The following is a 21557-nucleotide window of genomic DNA, read 5'->3' on the forward strand; positions in this document are numbered from 1 at the left end:
ATCTACTTTTTGGATTGAGCAGCTCAAGTATACAAACAGTCACTGTTGGAACTACCAGTGAATATCATTAAGTCAACCTAGTAAATCCCTTATTTTTATTTTTTTTCTGTAATACTATGCACAATAGTCTTGATTCTGCTCCTTTAGAGAAAGGGAAATACTGGCTTTGACCTAACTGTTGGAACCCTACATTCAACAGTCTTACCAGCCAGCAAATCCTCTCTGGAAATACTAAATATCTTGAAAATGTGATGGTTTTGCTTTATTTACTTGTCTGTTTGTTTTTAAAGGTTTTTTTAATTTTATATGTTTGAATGCATGTTTATGAGTTTATGTACATGCTTGCTATCTGTGGAGACCAGAAGAGGGTACTGGATACCCTAGAACTGCAGTTGTAAGTCACCATCTGGGTGCTGGAAACTGAACTGGATCCTAATGCTCTTAAGTGCTAAGCCATCTCTCCAGTTCCTACTGCTGTCTTCTCAATGACAGTCATTATCACTGTGGTGAGAAGGGAACATATTCCCCTAGCTTTGGTTAAAAGTTAGCAGACAATCAAGTAAATTGCCCCAGGAAATTTTCCTTTGGGTTTAGAAAAGATAAAGCTAGGAAGAACTGGGGAAAGAATATATTTTGTAATTGGATACAGATATATTTCTAATATCCCCAATACTTACCTGAAACTGCTGTGGGAGCACATTCTGCTCCTTCAGCCAATAGCCTTTAAGATACCAGCCCACCTGGGCATGGTCTCTTATACTGTAAAAGCAGCTGTAAAGTATGTACCCCGCTCTCTTGCATCTGGCTGCTAGACTCTGTTTTTGTTCATGCAGAGAACTGTTATCTAGGACAGTGATCTGTAAGTTTTCCCTTAAATAAATAACCCTTTCATTATTCATAATTCTGAACTGATGTGGGATATTTTGTGACTTCCATCATCATGAAACCACAAATAACAAAAATATACACAAATTTAATGTATTATCCATTATAACTAAGCACTGCCACATGGAGACCAGACTTTTACAATGTCAAATATGACAGGAAAAGTAGTTCAAAATTCTTTTGAAGAAGTCCGTTCTTCACAATTTCATGAATAATTTATTTTTACTATAAACCAAGAATTATCACCTTTCTAACTATAGAAAACACTTTACAGTTTGTCTATGATATACCCAATTGCCAACATCACTAGTTAAGTTTTGGGTTACAATTACGGAAAATAAGTTATTTAAACACAAGCATTAAGTTATTACAAACTGAAGCTGGGCAATGGTGGCACATACCTTGAATCTCAGTACTCAGGAGGCAGAGGCAGGCAGATATCTGTGAGTTTGAGGCCAGCCTGATCTACAAGAGTTTGTTCCAGGACAGACTCCAAAGCTACAGTGAAACTCTGTCTCAAAAAAACCAAACCAAATAAAAAACAAACAAAACAAAAACAAACAAAACAAAACAAAAAAACAACCAAACCAACCAAACAAACAAAAAAGATATTACAAACTGAGTTGGGTGTGATGGTGCACACCTTTAATCTCATAACCAGGTGGCTCTCTGAATTCGAGGCCAGTCTGGTCTAAGAGCTACTTAGTGAGACCCTGCCTCAAAAATGAAAGAACTATGCCTTTAATCCCAGTTGCTTGGGAGGCAGAGGCAAGCAGACTCTCTGTGAGTTCAAGGCCAGCCTGGGCTCCAAACACCAAAACCAAACAATAAACAAACCACCCCTCCAAAAAAACCCAAATAAATAAAATGAAGTTGAGCAACTTTTTTTTGTTTTTGTTTTTCCAAGACAGGGTTTCTTCTCTGGGTAGCCACAGGTGTCCTAGAACTCAATCTGAAGATGAGGCTAGCCTTGAACTTAGAGATACTCCTGCCTTGGCTTCCCTAGTGCTAGGCATGCACTACTACCACCCCAGCAAGTTGGTCAATTTATATTAGCCCAGATCAGCTAACCAAATGATAAACAGGTAGGTAACAGATATTATATAGATACATTGTCCTGAGTAGATGGCAAGATTTCATCACACTACTTAGAAGAGTGCCTAACTTAAAACATACCAATTTTTGTCCAGGTGGTGCACGCCTTTAATCCTAGCGCTCAACCCAAGAGGTAGAGGCAGGTGATCTCTGTGAGTTCAAGGCCAGCCTGGTCTACAGAGTGAGTTCCAGGACAGGCTCCAAAGAAAACAGAGAAAACCTGTCTCAAAAACAAACAACAACAACAAAATACCATAGCAACTTTTATGTCTGGAACTTTCCATTTAATATTTTGAGATTTCAGGTAAGTTAAACCTAATCAAAACTGAAGATAAGGGGGAGACTACAATATAGGCAAAAGAGAAACACAAACAATTTATAAATGGTTAATAAACATTATACTACATACTTAGCAACAGTAAAAGATACATACATTTACAAAACTAAGTTTATAAAAAGAAGCTTTCAAAGTGTTAGAGGTTCTACAATGATGCCACACAAGGCTAATCAAAGGCTCTCACAATATTCAACCTCATACACTGTTGTTAAAAATGTTAGTCATTTACTGCCAGTAAAAATATAACCCAGTGCAACCCTTAAGTATATTATGCATAAATAGGATACCAATTCTCTATATACTGAAAAAAATAAAATTGAATTTAAAAGGCATGGTGGCACAGAGGAGGTAGAGGCAGACCCATCTCTGATTTTGAGGCCAGCATGGTCAATATACTATGGCCAGGTTACATGGTAAGACCCTGTCTCAAGAAAGAGGAAAGAGGGGGAAAAAAAAAAAGACAAACTAAAATTGTAAACCAGTTCATAGGGTTAGTATACAATCTCCAAAAACTTACTGTTTCAAAGCTGCCTTTGTGCATCAAGTCAATTGGGGGCCGGAACAGATCTGCAAGGGTGGTGAGTTTCTTATCTATTGCTCCTCCATTTCTTAATTCCTGTTCTTGCCTAACTGCAATACAGAAAGATGGGAAAAGTTTTAATTAGTCATAAAATGAAAGTGTTAAATTCCATAATAAACAAAAGACCTTATATTGACTGAAAGAATTACTGAACAGTATGCTTAGTTTCAAAAAGCAAATGACTTAAAAAAAAAATACAAAGAGGGGCAAAAAAATATTCCAGGAGTTTGTGTTGTTCCCTAGCCTAAGGATAAAAGTAGAAAATTAAATTAGTTACAAATAGTCCTGTTGGGCCAGGCCTGGTGGTGCAGACTTAGGCTAACACAAGAAGTTCAGTCAGGTGTGGCAGCACCTGGCTTGAACCCCAGCACTCAGGGGGCAGAGGCAGATTTCTTGTGAGTTCAAGGCTAGCCTGTTCTACAAATTAAGTTCCAGGATAGTCAAAGTTGTTACACAGAGAAACCCCATCTCAAAAAACAAAAAACCTGAACCACAGAGTGAGTTCAAGTCCAATCTGAACAACCTAGTAAGAAATTGTCTGTTTCACAGTAAGAAGGAAAGGCAGCTGAGCTGGAGATCTAGCTCAGTACTTATCTAGTACACACAGGCCCCCATTTAGTGCCCAGCAACATTTAAAACAAAACCGAATTCACCTTGAGATGAGGATACACCTGAGGGGTAGAATGTTTGCTTGCCTAGAATATTCAAGGCCCTGTTTGTCGCCAGCAAAATAATACATACACACACACACGCACACACACACACACACACACACACACACACACACACACCCTCATCAAAGTAAACGCTTTCACATATTCATAACACAGAAGAAAGCTTTCAGAATCATTTTTCTAGTTTGATAATGACCCTAACCCATCGATTGCAGCTAGCTCCCAGTCTGTAAGCTTGCAGTAGAGGTAGAGCAGTAGAGCTGTCCCCATCTACTAAAAAAGCACAGATTCCTTTGATAACTTAAGCCTTTTCTTTCAACTTTTTACAAAGTTACTGGACCTATCCTTACCTTAAAAGGGCACAGATACAACACCAGATACAGACCAAGCATTTGTCATGTATTATCTAAAAAACAACTGTCCTGGGCCAGCTAGATGGTTCAGAAAGTCAGGATACTTGCTGCCAAACCCGATGGCCTGAGTTCAATCCCCAGGGCCCATGTGGTAGGAATTAACTCCAATAAACTATTCTCTTGTTAGAGAACACACACATATCATGGCCTACACACCACCCCCAACAAATAAACGAACAAATTTGTCCTTTCTTTAGACTCTTGAAAGTATACTTCTGAGACACTTCTGAGCTGTACCACAGAAAGGCATGAACTGTGCTGACTAGTTTTATGTCAACTTGACAAGCTAGAGTCGTCAAAGAGGAAGGAGACTCAAGAAAATGACTCTGTAACATTAGACTGGCTATAGGCAAGCCTGTAGGGCAATGGTCCTCAGCTTTCCTAACGCTATAACCCTTTAAGACAGTTCCTCATGTTGTGGTGACCCCCAAGCCATAAAATTATTTTCATTGCTACTTCATAACCGTATTTGCTATTATTACTAGCTATAATGCAAATATCTGATATGCAGGATACCCCTTCCCCAAGCGATTGTGACCCACATGTTGAGAAACACTGCTGTAGTACATTTTCTTAATTAGTGATTGATGGGGGAGGGCCCAACTAATCGTGGGTGGTACCACCCCTAGGCTGGTGGTCCTTGGTTCTACAAGAAAGCAGGCTAAGCAAGCCATGGGGATCAAGCAGCACCTTTCCATGGCCTCTGCATCAGCTCCTTCCTCCAAGTTCCTTCCCTGTTTGAGTTCCTGTCCTGACATGAAGTATGAGCCAAGTAAACCCTTTTCTCCCTGTGGGGAACCACAGTTGTGATCCTGCTCCACCATGACTGGAGGTCAGAGACTTTGAGTTTATTTTTGCTCTCTCAAAGTTGTTGACAACAAGTGTGGCTACAAATGAGAGATTCTGACCCAGGGTGTGGTTAAATTAGTATTTTGAGTGTAGAGGTGGAGCCATTCCATCTGGACCAAAGGTCAGAGAATTCAAGTCTATTCCTTATATCATGTTAATGAAGTCTGTTGCCTCCTCCCTCCCCTTATGTTTCTCTCTTATTTCTCTTACATCTCTGTTTCTTTTTTACTTAATAATTCTAACCATGTTGTTACCCTGGACCATACAAGTTTTGTTGATGCTGGTCTTTGACACCTCCCTAAGTTGTGTATGGTCATAGTGTTTCATTATAGCAACAGTAACCCTAACTAGGATAGTGTATGTATATACATGTACATGTATGTATGTCATGGTACATATGCGGAGTCAAAGTACAACTTGCAGGAGTCAGTTTCTCCCTTTTCATCATGTGGATCCTGGAGATCAAACTAGCCAGTATCTTTACCCAATATTTTGATGTTGCTATTATTTCACTTTTTAAACATGGGGAATCCTCAAAGTAATGAAGACAAATACTAAACATTCTTTTCATTGTAACAGAAAGGAAGTGGAATGGAAGATGGAGCTGAGAGACTAGTTCACAAATACCTACTAGTTTCAGTTTGAAAATCTCGGAAACCATCAAATATTGAACGTGCAGGCCTTCGTCTTTTAGGGGCTGTAGAAGAAAAACAGAATTGGTAAAAAAAAAATTAAAACATTAATTTTGAATAATATTCTAAATATATTCTTTATATAAGCATTCTTGTTTTATTTTGTGTGTATGTAATCTTTCCCTACAATGTAAGTTTGTGTAGCATATGGCCAGGAGAGAGTATCAGATGCCCTGAAGCTAGAGTTATAGACAGTTATGAGCCTCTACATGAGTTCTGAGTCCTGGAAACTGAACCTCTGTCCTTTCAAAAGAATCAGTCAATGTTTTTAACCACTGAGTCGTCTCTACAGCCCCATATGTATTTTAAAACGTTCATATTTTTAATAATGCCTAAAAGTGAGGAAAAAAAATAGAGCCGGAGAGATGGCTCAGCAATTAAGAGCACAGGCAGCGCTTCCAGAGAATCTGAGTTCAATTCCCAGCACCCACATGGCAGTTCGTAACTGTCTGTGACTCCAGTTCCAGGGAAACTGACACCCTCACACAAGCATAGATTAAAGCAAGAACACCAAGGCGCACAAAAATAAAAAATAAATTACTAAATTTCAGGACAGCCACAGTTACACAGTGAAACCTGCCTTGAAAAACAAAACCAAAAAGAAAATAAAAAGGGAGCCGGAAGCCGGGCAGTGGTGGCGCATGCCTTTAATCCCAGCACTCGGGAGGCAGAGGCAGGCAGATCTCTGGGAGTTCGAGGCCAGCCTGGTCTACAAGAGCTAGTTCCAGGACAGGCACCAAAGCTACAGAGAAACCCTGTCTCAAAATACCAAAAAAAAAGAAAGAAAGAAAAAGAAAAGAAAAGAAAAGAAAAAAGAAAGGGAGCCGGGTGGTAGGGGCGTGAGCCTTTAATCCTAGCACTTGGGAGGCAGAGATAGGCAGATCTCTGTGAGTTCGAGGCTAGCCTGGTATACAAGAGCTAGTGCAAGGACATGCTCCAAAGGTACAGATGAAACCCTATCTCGAAAAACCAAAAAAATCAGTAGCCCTCCTGTACACAGATGATAAAAGGACTGGGGAAGAAATCAGAGAATCAACACCCTTCACAATAGCCACAAATAGCATAAAATATCTTGGAGTAATTCTAACTAAACAAGTGGAAGATTTGTATGACAAGAACTTTGAATCTTTGAAGAAAAATTAAAAGTGGAAAGATCTCCCATGCTCTTGGGTAGGCAGAAATAACATAGTAAAAATGGCAATCTTACCAAAAGCAATCTACAGATTCAACACAATGCCCATCAAAATCCCAAAATTTCTCAAAAACCTCAAAAGAACTTCATTTGGAAAAGCAAAAAACCCAGAATAGCCAAAACAATCCTGTACAACAAAAGAACTTCTGGAGGCATCACAATCCCTGACTTCAAACTCTACTACAGAGCTACAGTACTGAAAACAGTCTGGTACTGGCATAAGAACAGACAGGAGGACCAATGGAACTGAATAGAAGACCTAGATATCAATCCCACACATCTTCAAACACCTGATCTTTGATAAAGAAGCAAAAAATATCACATGGAAAAAAGAAAGCATATTTAACAAGTGGTGCTGGAATAACTGGATATCCACATGCAGAAAAATGAAAATAGACCCATATCAATCACCATGCACAAAACTCAAGTCCAAATGGATCAAAGACCTCAACATAAAGCCAGCCACACTGAACCTCATAGAAGAGAAAGAGGGAAGTACACGTGAACGCATTGGCACAGTGAACTACTTCCTAAATATAACCCCAGCAGCATAGACACTGAGAGAAACAATTAGTAAATGGGACCTCCTGAAACTGAAAGGTTTCTGTAAAGCAAAGGACACGGTCAACAAGACAAAACGACAGTCTACAGAATGGGAAAAGATCTTCACTAACCCCACATCAGACAGAGGTCTGATCTCCAAAATATACAAAGAATTCAAGAAATTGAACACCAAAAGATCACGTAATCCAATAAAAGAAAATGAAGTACAGACCTAAACAGAGAACTCTCAACAGAGTAATCTAAAATGGATGAAAGACACTTAAAGAAATGTTCAACATCCTTAGTCATCAAAGAAATGCAAATCAAAACAACTCTGAGATTCCATCTTACACCTGTAAGAATGGCTAAGATCGGGCTGGAGAGATGGCTCAGTGGTTAAGAGCATTGACTGTTCTTCCAGAGGACCTGAGTTCAATTCCCAGAAACCACATGGTGGCTCACAACCATCTGTAATGAGATCTGGTGCCCTCTTCTGGCCTGCAGGCATACATAATAAATAAATAAATAAAATCTTAAAAAAAAAAAAAAGAATGGCCAAGATCAAAAACATAATGACAACTTATGCTGGAGAGGCTGTGGGGAAAAGGGAACACTTCTGCATTGCTTGTGGGAATGCAAGCTGGTACAACCCCTTTGGATGTCAGTGTGGTGATTTCTCAGAAAATTGGGAAACAATTTTCCTCAAGACCCAGTAATACCACTTTTGGGTATATATCCAAAGGATGCTCAATCATGCCACAAGGACAGGTGCTCAACTATGTTCATAGCAGCTTTGTTTGTCATAGCCAGAACCTGGAAACAACCTAAATGCCCCTGGACCGAAGAATGGATAAGGAAAATGTGGTACATTTACACACTGGAGTACTACACAGCAGAAAAAAATAACAACAGCTTGAATTTTGCAGGAAAATGGATGGAGCTAGAAAACATCATACTGAGTGAGGTAACCCAGACACAGAAAGACAATTATCACTCATAAGTGGTTTTTAAACATAAAGCAAAGAAAGCCAGCCTAACAAACCACAATCCCAGAGAACTTAGACAACAGTGCGGACACTAAGAGTGAAGTGGAGAGTAGAAAAAGACAAGATCTCCTGAGTAAATTGGGAGCATGGGGACCTTGGAGGAGGACTGAAGGGGGGGGGGGGAGACACAGGGAGAGGAGCAGAGAAAAATGTAGGGCTCAATAAATATCAATAAAAAAATTAAATAAAAAAATCTTTTAACACAGTTTAAAGGACTAATCATTCTTTGACCTAGCGCAATGCAAGTCAAGTCCGTGTGTGTGTGAGGAGGGTGTGTGTGTGTGTGTGTGTGTGTGTGTGTGTGTGTGTGTGTGTGTGTGTTTGAGACAGGGCTTTTCTCTTAGCCCTGGCTGTCCTGGAACTTGCTCTGTGGACCATGTTGGCCTTGAACTCAGAGATACACCTGCCTTTTGAGTGCTGGGATTAAATAGTATGAGCCACCACTGCCTGGCTGCAAATTCTTCTCTTTGTAGAGAGGGTGTCACATACCTTTGATCCCAGTATTTCTAAGGCAGAAACAGGCACATTTCTGTGAGTTCAAAGCCAGATTGATCTAGAGCTACACAGTGAGATCATGTCTTGGGAGGGAAAGAAGGCAAGTGCTCTTCCTACCTCCAGCCCTAGCCCTTATATAAATCCTAAGCCCCAAGATTTAAGAATTCTGTCTTAGTGGATGCACATGTAGAATCATAAACACCAAAAAAAAAAAAAATACACTGAAAATTTCTGAAGTGTTCCCATGATTACACAGGACAAAGTTCTTCTATACTTTTAGAGAACCTATATTCAATTTTTATATATTTTATATAAAATTTAGAATGTATTAATTGAAATGTTACTTTCTTTTTTTTTTTAGAAAAATGTTTTCAAACTTTATTACCCATACATATCATACTCTTGGAGCTCTGTTGATGTTGTTTTGGGCGATAGGCTCTGTCTCAAAAAGCAAAACAACATCAACAGAGCTGTGGCTGACCTAGACCTCATTATGTAGACCAGGTTGACCACCAGATCAGTCTGCCTGAGAGCTGGGATTTAAAGGCATGTACAACACGGCCAACTGAAAATGAATATGTTAAATAAATTCTTTCAGTGTAACACTTTAAATTGACGTGTGTGTGTGAGTGTGTGTGTGTGTGTGTGTGTGTGTGTGTGTGTGTGTATGCCAGGCTGTGGTATACATTAAAGGTGTGGCAAACACCTTTAATCCCAGCACTTTGGATGTGGAGGTAGGCAGATCTCTGTAAGTTCAAGGCCAGCCTGGTCTACAGAGTTAGTTCCAGGACAGCCAGGGCTACACAGAAAAACTCTGTCTTGACAAACCAAAAGGAATCACTCAGTTAAAAGAAAAGCAATTAAAATTACAAAATAGATAGCTAAGCAGTTAAAAGCAACTGCTGCTTTGTTCAGTTCCCAAGAAGTACCCACATGGGTTAGCTCACAACTATCTCTAACTCTAGCTCCAGGGGATCCAATTTCCTTTTCTGGTGGTTTGTGTGTGTGACTGTGCGCGCACGCGAGTATGTACGTATGCACATGCACACCCACCCACACCCCACAAATTAAAATTTTAAAAACCAAAACCAAAATTTAGAGTTGGTAGTACTTGCCCAGCATGCATGAAGCCCTGGCTTCAATCCTGCGTACCTCATAGTCCTGGAGTGGTGATATATGCCGGTAATCATAGCAGAAATTTAAAGTCATCTTTGACTACATGAGCTGAGTTCAAAACCAACCTGAGCTGGCTACACAAGCGCATGTTTAAATGTCATTCATATAAGCACACATGACCACCAATATTTATATTAAATTATCATAATTATAATGCCAGAAATAGTGCTACATGCCTGGAATCTTAGTAGAAATAGGAGGTTGAAGGTCATAAAGGGCTACAAAATAAGTTCAAGACTGGACTACATAAGACTGTCTCAAAAACAAAAGAATCACAATTACCTTCAGGAAGAGACTTTCTAAAATAGTCAGTATTAAATTTTTAAATAGTTAGCCCAAATTTTAAAAAATTTAAACCTAATCTTTTTCATTCTGCTCTTTTTTAAAACTACGGAGAAACCCTGTCTCGAAAAATGAAAAAAACAAAACAAAACAAAAAAACTGAAGAATTGTGATTCTTTATAATCTTCGAACTATTTTTAATTAATAGTATCTATTTAAAACGTATGTTTGGGGGCTGGAGATATGGCTCAGTGGTTAAGAGCACTGCCTGCTCTTCCAGAGGTCCTGAGTTCAATTCCCAGCAACCAAATGGTGGCTCACAACCATCTGTAATGAGATCTGGCGCCCTCTTCTGGCCTGCAGGCATACATGGAGACAGAATGTTGTGTATACATAGCAAATAAATTTAAAAAAATAAAACGTATGTTTGTAGCAGGAGTTCTTTAGGTTAAGTGCCTTTGTTGTTGCTTTGGTTTTTTAAAAGACAGCCCTTGTATCTAGCCCAGGATAGCTTGGAGCGCAAAATCTACTACTACCTCAACCTTCTAAGTGCTAGAATTACAGTCATGTACTACCATACCTGGCCCCCCAAACAATGTCTTCTGAAAACTAGGTAAGTGATAGGATTTTTAAAATTTTATTTTGTAATGTGTGTGCTTGCCACAGCCCATGTGTACAGATCAGAGGACAACTTTCAGGAGTTGGTCCTCTCCTTCAACCAGGGGTTCCAGAGATGGGACTCAGGTCATTGATGCACAACCCTTTTATACAATCTTTCTGACAGATTATAACCCTAACACTTGACAAAGCAAGTGTGTTATACAACGGGACACAGAATACCAGTGTAATAGGGGAATATTCTATTCTAATCCACCAAGAGCAACCAGCTAACAGGCCAGCATATTCCTCCTCTCTTTCATCCCTTTGTGAGGCACCAGGCCACCTTGGGGCTTTTACTACTACTTTATATCACTAGCCCTCTACCCACCTCCTATTATTTTTTGGGCTCATCACTGCTATTTGCTCCCTCCCCATTTAGCATACCTTCACTAAGAGCCTCTCTTACAGCTACAACACCTCTTGCCCTGGGACCTTTTCTCCAAGTGCCCTCTCATTCTTGCAAACTAGCTACCATAAGCAAGCACCATTCCTCTGTCTGTAATCATCTTTCTGTTTACTCAGTAGGAATGTTATTCATTAAGGCCAAAAAGACTAAGCTACAAAAAGCTAACAGAAATCCACACACCCAGGACAGCCCTAGTGGAATAAAAGGACTACCAGATAAAACCAATATAGTAAGAAGAACAATACTGTTTCATATTTTCATAAATCTCTGATAATATCTAGCTTAAGAGAAAAACTGGAACTTTCATATCATCTGCATAATTTAAAATCTATTGCTTTGGGCTGGAGAGATGGCTCAGAGGTTAAGAGCACTGGCTGCTCTTCCAGAGGTCCTGAGTTCAATTCCCAGCAACCACATCGTGGCTCACAACCATCTGTAATGAGATCTAGTGCCCTCTTCTGGCCGGCAAGTATACATGCAAGCAGAACACTGTATATGTAATAACGATTTTTAAAAAATTTTTTAAATCTATTGCTTTATTTAAATTCAAGTATAAGAATATTAAAATCTAGCCCCACAAAGAAATAGAGTAGTAAAGAAATAATATCATTTTAGATAAACATGAATATTTTTTGATACCACACCAAAAATTAAGCAGCAGTGATTCCTTAAAGATTTGTGCTAAACTGGGGTTGTGAGAGTTGGTTAAACAGTTAAGAATGTACTACTCTTCCAAAGGGTCTGAGTTTAGTTACTAGCACCCAATCAACTGGTGCACATCTACTTCTAACTCCAGATCCAGGGAATCTAATGACCTCTTCTGGCCTCCGTGGACAGGCATGGACACACACTTCTACCTGTAATGCCAGCTTCAGATAGCATGCACGCACGCGCACACACACACACAGCCTGTAATGCCAGCTCCAGGATATCCCATTTTCTCTCCTGGCCTCCATGGGTAACTGCACTGACACGTATGTGTTTTATATGTGCGCACACACATATAAAAACTAAAAATTAAAAAAAATAAATCTTGAGCTGGGCAGTGAGTGCACACCTTTAATTCTAGCACTCAAGAGATAGAGATAGGTGGATCTCTGAGTTCAAGACCAGCATGGTTCACAGAGTAAGGAATAAATGAATGAAGCGAATAAATGAATAATAAAATAATAGATCTTTTTAAAATGGGTTGTACAAGCTAAAATCTAATCAACTCTATATTCTGTCTCAATAAAATTTGTTGTTCTGACTTGCAGGCAGTCTCACAGACTTTGACTCTTTCTTTTACTTGTTTTGTATTGAGGATACAGTATCTCTATCCAACAGCTTTGAAGGAAATCCTTTTTCCTATGATTTGGGTGTCATCTCAAAGGCCTTTGTGATAATGGCTTGGTTCCCACCACAGCACTATGAGCACTATGTGAACCTTTGAGAAGTGGAACCTAACAGAGAAGCTTTGGTCACTTTGGGCTGTGCCCTTGATGGGAGCATGAGACCCTGGTCTCTTTTATTACCTTTTCTGTTTCTCAGCTGCCAAGAACTGAGTAACTTCTACCATGTGTTCACTATGATGTATACTGCCTTGCCACAAGCAAAGGGACTAACTAACTAAAACCTCCAAAAGTAAACTAAAATAGTGCTCTCTTTTCAAGACAACTAACTCAAACATCTTATTACTATAACATGAAGCTGTCTAAAACATCGCTATCACTCAGTATGCACAACCTGTAGGTGAATATCCAGGAAAGGATGACATCTTACCAGCAAAAGCACTTACTATGCAGACTTGAGTGGTTAAGTCTAGATCCCCAGGACCGAGGCAAAATGCACAGTGGGCTCAGAAACTGTAGTGGTTTGAAAGAAAATGGCCCCTAAATGAATGGCACTATTAGGAGGTGTGGTCTTGTTGGAGGAAGTGTGTCACTGTGGAGGCAAACTCTGAGGTCTTATATGTCCAAGTCACACCCAATGAGGCAAACCACTTCCTGATGCCTGCACAAGATGTAGAATTCTCAGCTACCTCTCTACCACCATATCTGCCTTCATACCACCATGCTTAATGCCATGACAATAATGACTAAATCTCTGAACTGTAAGCCAGCCCCAATTAAATGTTTTCTTTATAAGAATTGCTGTGGTCATGGTTTCTCTTCACAGCAATAGAAACCCTAAAACAACAACCCACCTGTAATCCCATCCTTGGAAAATGTATAAATTTCCTCAGAGATTAAAACAGTCCATCCTGCAGGAAAGTAAGTATCTCAAGACAGCTTCAGGAAGTCCCTGAAACTTACCAGATTCATTAGGCCACTTCTTGAAAAAGTTAGCAATAAAAGCTAAGCTACAAAGAAGACTCTTGGATCAGACCAACTGCCTGGAAGAAGCAGAAACTAGCTGAGCTGCCTTGGAAGAGGTGCTTGGAAAGGACGCTCTCCAACCTGTACAGTATGTTCCAGATTCCCAGCTTTTGTGAACTGTTACCCATGCTAGGCGGGCTTTGGTGATGCAGATGTCTTTGTGAGTAACCCCAATTAAATTCAGCTCAACAAGCTGGACTTTGATGGTATTGATACTTGGTCTGTAATGGGATCCCTATCTGATGTGAGTTGATGTGTGTGTTGTCTCTCCCAGGAAAAGTTTTGTCACACAACACAATGCAAAGATGGGATTCCCCAGCACAAGCTGGACAGGGAAACCAACCATATCAGAGTGCCCAGGGTTTGACTCAGAAACCCTGCCTCAATGAATAAGGTAGAAGAGCAACTGAGGATGATCACAACCTCTGGCCTTCAAATACACGCACATGCACACATGGGCACATCCTTCAATGTACTTTATAATTTACACCATCTCTAGATTACTTACTATACCTAATATAATGTAAATGCTTTCTAAATGATTGTTCTCTTGTTTAGGGAATACTGACAAGAAAAAAGTCTACGTTCAATACAGATGGAATTTTTGTAATGCTAGGGATTAAACCTAATGCCTCACACATACTAGGCAAGTGCTCTGCTTAGGAAGGGGAAGTATTGACACTTAATAGATGACTTTAAAAAAATTATTTGTTAATTATGTATACAGCATTCTGCCTGTATGTATCCCTACAGGCCAGAAAAGGGCACCGGATCTTATTATAGATGGTTGTGAACAGACCTGTGGTTGCTGAGAATTGAACTCAGGACCTCTGGAAGAATAGTCAGTGTTCTTAACCTTGGAGCCCAGCATGTGGATAACTTTTTAATCCTTTAAAAAAAAATTAATGCAGGCCAGGAAGTGGTGGCGCACGCCTTTAATCCCAGCACTCAGGAGGCAGAGGCAGGCAGATCTCTGTGAGTTCGAGACCAGCCTGGTCTACAAGAGCTAGTTCCAGGACAGGCTCCAAAGCCACAGAGAAACCCTGTCTCAAAAAACAAAAACAAAAAAAAAGAACACCCCTTCTTGCCTGGTATAGTGGCACACATCTTTAATCCCAGCACTCAGGAGACAGAGGCAAGAGGATCTCTGTGAGTTCAAGAGTATAACAAGCTCCAGACTAACCAAGGACACACAGGAGACCCTGTCTCAAATACGTAAATAAATCAAATTTTTAAAAATTATTTCTTTTCGAGGCCAACCTGGTCTACAAGAGCTAGTTTCAGGACAGGCCCTAAAGCTACAGAGTAACCCTGTCTCGAAAAAAAAAAAAAATCTGTTTCCCCTATCCTAGTTTTCTACAAAACTTCAAACAGGTACCTTATTTTCATGTTTCAAACCATTTCTCTATACTAGTGTTCTCAATACAATATACATTTCACCATGTTTACCCTACCACAATAAGATTCATCTTCTATTTTTTAAGTAATACCTAAAAATATTTGCCTCGTAAAAGGAAGCAGGTACTCATTAGAGACTATTACTGTTCTATAAAATGTATTAAATACCCCATACTTTAGTGTGTTCTGAATTCACCCAATTTTTTTTAACATTTATTTTCTTTTTGACATGGAATAAAGACTAATTTTCTCCTTTATCCAAAACAAGAGCAGTATTTGGAGACATTAAAATGAGAGCAGGCAAGGGATACAAAACAATAAAAAGCAGTAAGTCAAATGTATATTGAGCTATCAGTAATATGTACATTTAGAAGAAGACACAACATAAAATTAAAGATTCTTTTTAATATAATGACACTGGTTTCCACGACATGCAGCAATTCCAAAGGGAGTGCATGTTGGGGTGGGGGCAGGCATGCACAAAAGTTTAACCCTGGAATTTGGAATGTAGAGCACAGAGCAGGCAGTCTCTGAGATCCAGACCAGCTAAGGCTATAGTTACACCCTCCCTTACAATACAAGATAGTAATTCTTTTTGGTAAATTTTCTCCTTGCTGTTATTATTCTCTGTCAAGGAATGCAGCTTACCTGGGGAAGAGTACAGAAATATAAGATAAGAACTGATTCTATAAATGACAAAATAATCTCTGAGTAAGCCCTCATATCTTCAGTTTGTTTATTAAAATCCTAGACAAGGGGCTGGAGAGATGGCTCAGAGGTTAAGAACACTGATTGTTCTTCCAGAGGACCTGAGTTCAATTCCCGGCAACCACATGGTGGCTCACAACCATCTGTAAAGAAATCTGGTGCCCTCTTCTGGCCTGTAGGCACTCATGCAGACAGAATGGTGTAAACAAAATAAATAAATTAATTAAATAAATAAATCTTTAAAAAAAAAAATAAAATCCTAGACAATAACAAAATCAAATAAAGCCAGGCGGTGGTGGCGCACGCCTTTAATCCCAGCACTCGGATCTCTGTGAGTTCGAGACCAGCCTGATCTACAAGAGCTAGTTCCAGGACAGGCTCCAAAACCATAGAGAAACCCTGTCTAGAAAAACCAAAATAAATAAATAAATAAATAAAATTAAGCAAATAAAGTAAACTTACCACCAAACAAAGGTTCTGGTTCCACCAATATTTCTTGCTTTTGAGGAATTGGGGCACGAACTTCTTCTCTGTTAAAAATAAAAGTGCAAATATATCAAAATAAAAACTGTTTTTGTGATACCTATTTTCATTCTAAATTGCAAATGTATTCAAATTAACAAGCGAAACAAACATGATTTTTTAAGAAACTACAGTAATTAGAAAAAGAAGTTGTAAATGATTTCTAGACAGAGATTAACTAGAATAAAATATCTACCACAGAAAGCTAAAATAGTTTACAAAGAAGAAAGTAAAAAGAAAAAAAGATCTCTTTCCATCTCAGGTCCCTTAGACAGTTACTTTTAAGATTACTATTATTTAGCTGGGAGGTGGTAGCGCACACCTTTAATCCCAGCACTCAGGAGGCAGAGCAGATCTCTGTGAGTTCAAGCCCAGCCTGGTCTACAAGAGCTAGTTCCAGGACAGGCTCCAAAGCTACAGAGAAACCCTGTCTCGAAAAAAATAAAAACCAAAACCAAAAATAAGATTACTATTACTTAATTATAGGGGATAAGGGAGATATATACATAGTTGAGACCTCAGATTCCCCTGAGCTGCAATTATAGGTGGTTGCAAGCTGACCAACATGGATGCTAGAAAGGGAACTTGAGCCCTCCGCAAGAGCAGTATATGAGCTGATGACGGAGGGGGACTTGATCGGGGGAGGGAAATGGGAGGCGGTGGCGGGGAGGAGGCAGAAATCTTTAATAAATAAATTAATTAATTTAAAAAAAAGAGCAGTATATGCTCATAACCACTGAGCAATCTGTCCATCTCAACCTAACAAGGTTTCCCTATGCAGCCCTGTCTGGCATGGAACTCAGAGATCCACTGCCTTTGCCTCCCAGGTGCTGGGATTAAAGCTTGTTCCAGGCTACATCCAGGCTGCAGTTATTATTTTGGCCTTTCTGCCTCACCCCACCCCCAACTAAGATCTGAACCCAGGCCCTGGTACTTGTGTGGCAATTTGTCTACCAATGAGTTAAATCCGCAACCTCCAATCCTCCCTGAAATCTTTTTTTTTAAAGATTTTATTTTTAGTTTAATTATGTATGTGGGAGTATGTGCATGTGAATGTAGAGCCCACATAGGCCATAGGTGACAGATTCCTCTGTAACCAGAGTTACAGGTTCTTAACTGTGGAACTGCATCTCCAGCACCCAGCCCCCCAAAATTCTTAGGGACAAGGAATTTATCAAAAAGGAAAAAAAAAGTCAAGTAAAAATGACTGGAAAAATACAGGCTTACTAGAATCAATATAATTAATGCTACATCACATAATAATTAAAAAGAAAAGAATATATTAAAGTAAGCTTCAACAAATCGGCACTAAATTTTTTTATATTATGAAGGAAGAAGCTACCATAGTTACAATCTTCTAAGTATTTACTCAACAGATCCTATTATACAGAAGAGGAATCTTCTATATAAAATATATAAGCAAATATATAACAATGTATAATAAACATGTAATAAAATACAAACTCTTACTTTGAGATTTTTTTTCTTTTTGGCTTTTGTTCAAGACAGGGTTTCACTGTGTAATAGCCTAGGTTGTCCTGGAATTAGCTCTATAGACCAGGGTGGCTTTGAACTTAAGACATCTGCCAGCCTCTGCTTCCTGAATGCTGGCATGTGCCACCACCAACATCCAGCAAAATTTCATTTTCTATGTGTATGAATGCTTGCCTCAATGTCTTCACACCTTGTGAATGCATGCCCTGGGACTGGAGTTCAGATTTTAGTCCTCTAGAAAAGCAGCAGTGCTCCTACCATCAAACCATCTCTCCAGCACCAATAATTACACATCCTATAAAAGGTGATTCTGGAGCTAGGGAGATGGCTCAATGGGTAAACATGCCCGCCCTCATGTCTGCCCTCATGTCTGCTGAGCTGAATTGGATTCCAATACACAAGGTAGAAGGAGAAAGTAGATTTTCAAAATTTGTACTCTAATCTCCACACATGCCAAGATGTGCATATTCATACACATACATACAGAGAGATAAATATCTTAATAAAATTTAAATAAATTAGGCTGGAGAGATGGCTCAGAGGTTAAGAGCATTGCCTGCTCTTCCAAAGGTCCTGAGTTCAATTCCCAGCAACCACATGGTGGCTCACAACCATCTGTAATGGGGTCTGGTGCCCTCTTCTGGCCAGCAGGCATACACACACAGAATATTGTATACATAAATAAATAAATATTTTTAAAAATTTAAATAAATTAATTAAATTAAAGTCTACTCTCAGCAAGAGATAGAGCTCAGCAGTAGAACATATGCCTGTCCTGTATTTGATCCCCAACACTGGGAATAAATTAAAAGAAAAAACAAAAAACATTCCTTTCAAAGTTTATCTTCATAGACTCAATATAATTACTCACTAATAACTCAGTTAAAAAATATTCGTTTTTATAAACTTTATTTTTCTTCTAGGAAGAAATCATTTTGATAAGTGGTTTATACTAGGGCTGATAACTCAGTGGTTAAGAGCATTGGCCGTTCTTCCAGGGGATGGCAGGTATGATTTCCAGCATTGATATGGCGGCTCATGTAACTCCATTCCCAAGGGATCCAAAACCCTCTTGTGGCCTCCATGTCACCAGGCATGCACATGGCACACAGACATACATACAAGAGACATACATGTATAAATCCGTATACATAAAATAAATAAAAAAGTCTAAATAATAAAATAAATAGGATCTGGGCTGGGCATGGTGTCCCGTGCTTTTAGTCCAAGTACTTGAGAGGCACAGAAAGATGGATCTCTGTAAGTTCAAGGCCAGCTTGATCTTCAGAGCTTAGTCATCAGAGAAATGCAAATCAAAATTCTGAGATTCCATTTTACACCTGTAAGAATGGCCCAAGATCAAACATACTGATGACAACTTATACTGGAGAGGATGTGGGGTAAAGGGAACACTTCTGCATTGCTTGTGGGAATGCAAGCTGGTACAGCCCCTTTGGATATCAGTGTGGCGATTTCTCATAAAATTAGGAAACAGTCTTCCTCAAGACCCAGTAATACCACTTTTGGGTATATATCTAAAGGAAGCTCAACTGTGCCACAAGGACATGTGCTCAACTATGTTCATAGCGAGAACCTGGAAACAACCTAAATGCCCCTCGACCAAAGAATGGATAAGGAAAATGTGGTACATTTACACAATGGTGTACTACACAGCAGAAAAAAATGTTATCTTGAAATTTGCAGGCAAATGGATGGAGCTAGAAAACATCATTTTGAATGAGGTAACCCAGATATAGAAAGACAGTTCTCATATGTACTCACTCATAAGTGGTTTTTAAACATAAAGCAAAGAAAACCAGCCTACAAATTACAATCCCAGAGAACCTAGACAGCAATGAGGACCCTGAGAGAGACATACAAGGATCTAATCTACACGAGAAGTAAAAAAAGACAAAATCTCCTGAGTAAATTGGGAGCGTGGGGACCTTGGGAGAGGGTTAAAGTGGAGGGGAGAAGCAGGGAGGAAAGCAGAGAAAAATGTAGAGCTCAATAAAATCAATAGAATCTGGGCATGGTGTCACATGCTTTTAGTCCCAGCACTTGAGAGGCAGAGACAGGTGGATCTCTGTAAGTTCAAGGCAAGCTTGGTCTACAGAGTGAGTTCCAGGACAGTGAAAGATATGCAAAGAGACCCTGTCTCAAAAAACCAAAAGATAAAAATAAATAGCATGTTACCTTTAAAATCAGTTTATTTGAAGTTATAACCAATTATTAAAAGTGTTTAATATTTTTAGGCTTAAATGTCATAGAAAATAACAGTTAATTTTAAGAATTTTATGCATATAAACAAGCAAAATGACTCACTAGATAAAGGCTCTTGTCACCAAGGCCTGACCAACTTATGGGATCCCTAGAACAACATTTGGAAGGAGAGAACTAACTGCCTCAAAGCTGTCCTCTGACCTTCTCATAAGTCATATGGCAACCCACATACCCAAACACATACATGGGGGAGACAAATAATAATAAACATACGGAGATCAGTTTAAATTAGACCTAATGATTTCTACCATGTGTTCTCATGTTCTGCAAAACCCCTTGCCCACCATACACACACTTTTTTGGAGCCCATTTCTGAGCCAGGTTCTAACTAGGCTGGCTTCAAACTTCAATTCTCATAACTGAGCTAGGGTTGCACTGGGCATGTTGATTAATGCCTTTAATCCTAAAACTAAGGAGGTAAAGACAGATGAGTTTGAAGCCAGTCTGACCTACATAAGACCCTGACTCAAAAAAGAAAAACAAGCCGGGCGATGGTGGCGCACGCCTTTAATCCCAGCACTCGGGAGGCAGAGGCAGGTGGGTCTCTGTGAGTTCGAGACCAGCCTGGTCTACAGAGCTAGTTCCAGGACAGGCTCCAAAGCTACACAGAGAAACCCTGTCTCGAAAAAAACCAAAAAAAAAAAAAGAAAAAAGAAAAAAGAAAAACAAAATACCTCAAAGGCTGTGGAAATTACAAACATGTGCCATCAACTCTAACAAGGACCTAGTTTTTCAATATCTAACAGTTGGAATTTTGAAATCCAACACTTGGAGTTCAAAGACATACTTTATATTTAAAGAAAAAAAACTATGAATATTAATTTGTCAGTGAACACTAATACTCTGTAATTAAAAAACCACCAGTTAGACAAATCTATAATAAGAAAAATGATGAAAGAATAATACAAGATTATGTCCAATATTCTTTCCTACTTTTTGTTTTTAAGTTTTACTACATAACTCAGGCTGGCCTCAAACTTGAGATTCTCCTGTCTCAACATTCCAAGTGCTGGGATTAACCATTGGTGGTTCAGTGCCATGTGTTGGGGTTATAGGAATGTGCCACCACACCCAGCTGCTCTTTCCTACTGGACATAGGTCACTGCTCATATGCAGAATTTCAATAACCTGAAGGAACTATCTATCTGTAGAAGGAAGTTTAGTAAATACTTTGCTGGTTTTGGTGACCCATGTCTATAGTACTACTACTTTGAAGGCTGAAGTAGGTAGTCATGTGAGTCCAAGAGTCCAGCCAGGGACAACAAAGGAAGACTCCATTTCAGGGAGAGTAAGGAGATGGTGAAGGTGAGTAAGGAAGGACCCCTTAAGAACTTTTAAAAGCATTAACAATAAAAATATTTTTTGAAATATGTAACTGGAGACTTTTCTTGTGTTTCCTGGCCGCCCAGACCTGAATAATCACAGAGAAACTATATTAATTACAATACTGTTTGGCCAACAATTCAGGCA

General features: G+C 39.3%; 1 protein-coding gene across 2 annotated transcripts in view; it reads right to left on the reverse strand.

Annotated features, from left to right (window-relative positions):
• Ubxn7 (UBX domain protein 7) overlaps nt 1–21557 on the reverse strand; it is a 60326-nt gene that overhangs the window by 15668 nt on the left and 23101 nt on the right. The window contains exons 3-5 of one of the 2 annotated variants that reach the window (XM_075966849.1): nt 16251–16318; nt 5465–5530; nt 2835–2947 (exon numbers count right to left, since the gene is read on the reverse strand). In XM_075966849.1, the coding sequence (XP_075822964.1) occupies nt 2835–2947; nt 5465–5530; nt 16251–16318 (247 nt within the window). The remainder of the gene's footprint in view (nt 1–2834; nt 2948–5464; nt 5531–16250; nt 16319–21557) is intronic. The other variant, XM_075966858.1, reaches the window with a different exon arrangement.

The sequence above is a fragment of the Microtus pennsylvanicus genome, chromosome 1, assembly GCF_037038515.1.
Source record: "Microtus pennsylvanicus isolate mMicPen1 chromosome 1, mMicPen1.hap1, whole genome shotgun sequence".
Classification (NCBI taxonomy): Eukaryota; Metazoa; Chordata; class Mammalia; order Rodentia; family Cricetidae; genus Microtus; species Microtus pennsylvanicus.